At 45.0% G+C, this 5299-nt stretch overlaps 1 protein-coding gene across 1 annotated transcript; it reads right to left on the reverse strand.

The window, feature by feature from the left end:
• Window positions 1-2916: 2916 nt before the first annotated feature.
• On the reverse strand, window positions 2917-3348 carry LOC119409213 (phosphatidylinositol 4-kinase beta; the record flags this gene model as incomplete). Its single annotated transcript, XM_037676051.1, is given in 2 exon segments — window positions 2917-3049; window positions 3127-3348. Coding segments are annotated over 2 exon segments (324 nt in total), but the record flags the coding sequence as incomplete, so codon positions are not given.
• Window positions 3349-5299: the final 1951 nt, after the last annotated feature.

The raw sequence follows: 5299 nt of genomic DNA on the forward strand, positions 1-5299 counted from the left end.
TCTGACGTGGCTGATCGCCACTAATGGTGTTCAAAACAGCTGATACGGCCACCTTAGTTCAAAAGATTTATTGGACAACAAATTACAAGTATTCAGAAATCATTTAAACAAGATACATTGTATGCATACAAGGGGCATTTTACCGAACCGACCTTCAACAGATGAGTCTCCAAGCAAATGCACAGATCTGCAGCCTCTGTCCCTGGATCTTATCACAGATTTTAGCAGGCTCTGCCTCTGATTGGTTTAAACAACCCGTTGTCATGGTTACGGGGCTCTTCTGCTTTGCTAGATATGCCCTTGAGGTTACATACCATAGATAAAGAATTTTATTGCTCTTTGTTAGTCAAACGCTGGTGTTTTTTCTGTGAAGATTCTCTCCTCTAAACTGATAACAATTGTTAAACGATTAAATGCTACTTTCTATTATCTTACTAATTTTATTTAGTCAAACTATATTAAGTCTAAGTTAGAGAAATGTGTTCTAGAGTCTTTTATGTTCATCAGTCTGTGTGTGTGTGTGTGTGTGTGTGTGAGCGTCCATACTCGGAGACACTTCCCTGGAGTCTAATCAGTATCTTACCTGCTCTGAGACGCTTGTAATTATATCAAAATGTGAACTTATAAGATTGTGAATTTATAAGATTGTCTCTAGCTAATGTAAGATTATATTTAAGCAAAGTAATTGATTAATATTTAAATGATTGTAAGGTAGTGAAAACCCTTCAAAAAATGACACATACACACATTTTATAACGAAATTTCAAGCTTGATTAAAATAATAAAAGATAAAACGTGAAATCCAACACAACAATAGGAGAAACTGGAGACCCCATAGCACACCCATGTTTCTGCCTATAATATTGCTCCCCATATGTGAAGTAGGTTGACTGCAGGCACAGTTTCAAGAGTTGACACAGTTGTTCTGTGGAAAGCGTGGTCCTGCTGTTCAGCGTGGTGTCTGATTTTAATTTTAAACTGACCACCTCTACTGCATCATCAACAGGAATGCACGTAAAGAGTGATGTGACATCAAAAGAGACCATTGTTTCATCAGTCTCCATGATGACATCCCTCACCTTGTCCACAAAGTCCATGGTCTTCTGTATGTGGTGTTCTGAGCTGCCAACTAAAGGGATGAGTACAGACGCCAGATATTTGGAAACATTGTAAGTGACAGAGTTAATCATACTAACAATTGGTCTTAAAGGTACACCTTGTTTGTGGATTTTAGGTAAACCATACAGACTAGGTGTGGCCTCCCCTGGGTACAGTCTGTGGTACAGAAAATGGTCAATAGCCTTGTCCTGCTCCAAAATTTTCAGGCAATCTATTAACTTCTTCTTGTAACCACTTCCTGGATCTCTTTTCAGAGGTTCATAAGTGGTTAAGTCACTAAGGAGTGTCATAACCTTCTCATGATAGTCTTTCTGGTTCAAAATCACTGTGCACCTTCCTTTGTCTGCTGGGAGAATGATGATGTTTTTGTCCTTGCTAAGAGTGGTGAGTGCATCCCTCTCCTCTCTACTGATGTTGGAAGGTGGTGGTTTGGCATTGCTGAGGCAGGATGAAACTTTGATTCTGAGCTGTTCTGCTTCAGCCTCTTTAATTTTGTTGTTGCGGATGGCTGACTCAGTAGCTGTGATCATCTCCACCAGAGGAATTCTACTTGGTGCAACCGCAAAGTTCAGTCCCCTGGCAAGAATCTCTGTCTCTGGCTGGGTGAGCTGTCTGTCAGATAAATTCTTCACCCACTTTTCTGTCTCCCTGGCATGTAATTGACTACTGGAGTGTTGTCCTACACTGAATGTGTTGTTATTGGAATAGTGATGTTGTTGATGAGTTATTAGTACATTAAACTTGTTTTGTTGTCGAGTCTTGGACTTGACATGCTGTGCTAAGCGTGCCTGATCTGTACAGTCCATCACTTGCTGAAGTGTGGTCTGATCTAGACACATAGTTAGTTTCTGTTTAATGTGCTCTTCTTTGGCCTTCAAGGCCTCAATAGTAAAATTGGTCTGTCTCACCCGTTCATTCAGCAGCTGGGTTTGTGCCTTCTGAAGGATCTTGCTTGCCCGGTGCCCGCTGACCGAAGATTTTAGTTCCAGGCTCTTGGGAATGAACAGCCATCAGTGTGCTAATGATCCATTGTTAGGCTGATGGTCCTTCTTGAGCATGTGATCAGCTGGTTTTGGTTGTCAGCAGCAAAACTGGTTGATCCACTCTGAGAATGTGCTATTTAAGAGACTGAGCTGAATACAGCACCTCAGACTGAGGAAGTCTCTCGGATGAGAGACGAAACGTTTCTACATTTTTTTACATTTTCTTGTTGATTTGCTTTTTTTTTTTTTTTTAATATCCAGAAGACCAGATTTAACTTTTTTAGATTTTTCTACCTGGATTATTGAGCATGCATCAGGATATTTTGAACCACTTTGGCCAGGATTGCCTCAAACTAGTTAGAGAGTTTGAGAAAACAGCAAGGAAGAGGGCAGACTACAGGAACCATTTGCGATTCAACCTCAGATGTCGACAAAGTGGCATCATTCCCAAGAGCTGGACTATGCTACGACCTTCCCTTAAAATTCAATGCCTTCACCGGCCTATATGTATCATGTCTATTTATGTTGCTTTGCTGTGGTAGGTTTTTTGATGCCTCAAACCGTGCCCTGTCTAGGACAAGGTGATATATATATATATATTATACCTTCTCTCTTCATGTTTTCTTCCCTTTTCTCATCCAAGCAAAAATATTATTCTGAATAAGAATAAGAGGGCCGTGCTAATTAGCAGCAGCTTTGTGCACTCTGTCCATCTTTCGGACGGCTGTACGTAAATGTTCTCGTTGTATCTCGGTGCAATGACAATAAAGCTTATTCTGATTCTGAACTGGAACCTCCTGACTATGAAACCTACCTCCACAAACTCTGCAGTGAGTTTGAAGGCAGACGTCTCAAAGCCAAGGTTCCTTGGAGAACTGGACAGGATGAACCCAAAGTCGATGTGGATTATGTGTCCCTCAGCATCCAACAAGATGTTCCCATTGTGCCTGACAAAACAGAGGACAGAAATTAGACGGAACCAAACCAGGTTAGTCTGAGCATGTGCGCAGCAGGAGTGTCCTACCTGTCTTTGACCTGCAGAAGGTAGCAGATTAGGCTGTACCCAGCACAGCTCTGGACGAAGTTCCTCTGGGCCGTCAGGAAGGCCTCAGTGGTCGGAGCACCGTGTTCCTGCAGGAAGTAGTCGAGCAGCGACAGCTGGCTCTGCTTCTTAACCTGGTGGAGCGACACGGCGTTCACCACGGGTTCGATCATCCCGCTGTCCGCCGACAAAACCAGGATTTTATAGGGTTTGATCCAGAGAGGGACACGTTCCTGTTCCCAGATAGACTGCAGGACAGAGACAGGTCAGAGGTCACAGGTCCAAAAGTAACAACTAGAGTGTAGAACATCCTGACGCATCCTCAATAATCCATCCATTAATCATCTTCCGCTTATTTCAAAGTCAGGTTGCGAGGGCAGCAGCTTGAGCAGGGAAACCCAGACATCTCTTTCCACAGCCACCTCTTCTAGCTCTTCTGGGGGTACCCCAAGGCGTTCCCAGGCCAACTGAGAGACATAGTCTCTCCAGTGTGTCCTGGGTCTTCCCTGGGGTGTTATCCCAGTTGGATATGCCCGAAGCACCTCCCTAGGGAGGAGTCCAGGAGGCATCCTTACCAGATGCCCAAACCACCTCAACTGGCTCCTTTTGATGTGGAGGAGCAGCGGTTCTAGTCTAAGTCTCTCTCGGATAACTGAACTTCTCACCCTATCTCAAAGGGAGAGTCCAGTTACCCTGCGGAGAAACTCATTTCAACCGCCTGTATCCTCGATCTCATTTTTTCGGTCACTACCCAGAGCTTGTGACCATAGGTGAAGGTTGGAACATTGACTGGTAAACAAAGAGCTTTGCTATAAAGCTCAGCTCCCTCTTCACTACAACGGGCCGGTACAAAGTCTGCAACACTGCAGACACTGCACCATTCCGTCTGCCAATCTCACACTCCATTCTTCCCTCACTCGTGACCAAAATCCCAAGATACTTGAACTCTTCTACTTGAGACAGAACCTCACCCTCGACCTGAAGAGAACAATCCGCCATTTTCTGGTTCAAGACCATCCATCCATCATCTTCCGCTTATTCCGAAGTCGGGTCACGGGGGCAGCAGCTTGAGCAGGGAGGACCAAACATCTCTTTCCACAGCCACATCTTCCAGCTCTTGTGGGAGGATTCCAAGGCGTTCCCAGGCCAACCGAGAGACAGTCTCTCCAGCATGTCCTGGGTTTTCCCTGGGGTCTCCTCCCAGTTGGACATGCCCGAAGCACCTCCCCAGGGAGGTGCCCAGGGGGCATCCTTACCAGATGCCCGAACCACCTCAACTGGCTCCTCTCAACATGAAGGAGTAGCGGTTCTACTCCAAGTCACTCCTGGATAACTTAACTTCTCACCCTATCTTTAAGGGAGAGTCCAGTTACCCTGCAGAGAAAACTCATTTCAACCGCCTGTATCAACGACCTCATTCTTTCAGTCACTACCCAGAGCTCATGACCATAGGTGAGGGTAGGAACGTAGACTGACTGGTAAACAGAGAGCTTTGCCTTAAAGCTCAGCTCTTTCTTCACCACAACGGACAGGTACAGAGTCTGCAATACTGCAGATGCTGCACTAATCCATCTGTCAATCTTAGAACCTTGAGACAGTGATCCACGCCTTCATAACGTCTAGGCTTGATTACTGCAATTCACTTCTGTTTAGAATCAGTCAGTCCTCCATTGCACGTCTACAACTGGTCCAAAATGCGGCAGCCCGATTTTTAACTGGTACAGGCTATAGAGAGCACATCACGCCAGTTTTGGCCTCCCTGCACTGGCTACCCATTCACTTTCGGAACCAATTCAAAATTCTCATGTATGTTTTTAAATCACTGAACAGTTCCGCCCCATCCTATCGCACTGATCTTCTGCAGCCATATGTCCCACCGCGCTCTCTGAGGTCAGCAGACCAGATGCTTCTCTCAGTCCCAGAAACCCGTTGTAAGCTCAGAGGCGACAGGGCTTTCTCTGTTGCAGGTCCACAACTGTGGAATGAGTTGTCACTGAGTGTCCGGCAGGCTCCCACACTCTCAGTCTTTAAGTCTCGCTTGAAGACCCACTTCTATTCTCTTGCCTTTAACATGGTGTGATTTGTTTTGGTCCTGTCTGTACTCTACACTGTTGGCCATTTTAGTTAGCTTCTGCTGCTATTTGTATCTGTATTT

This window comes from Nematolebias whitei, chromosome 5 (genome assembly GCF_014905685.2).
Source record: "Nematolebias whitei isolate Nwh7 chromosome 5, NemWhi1, whole genome shotgun sequence".
NCBI classification, from domain to species: Eukaryota; Metazoa; Chordata; class Actinopteri; order Cyprinodontiformes; family Rivulidae; genus Nematolebias; species Nematolebias whitei.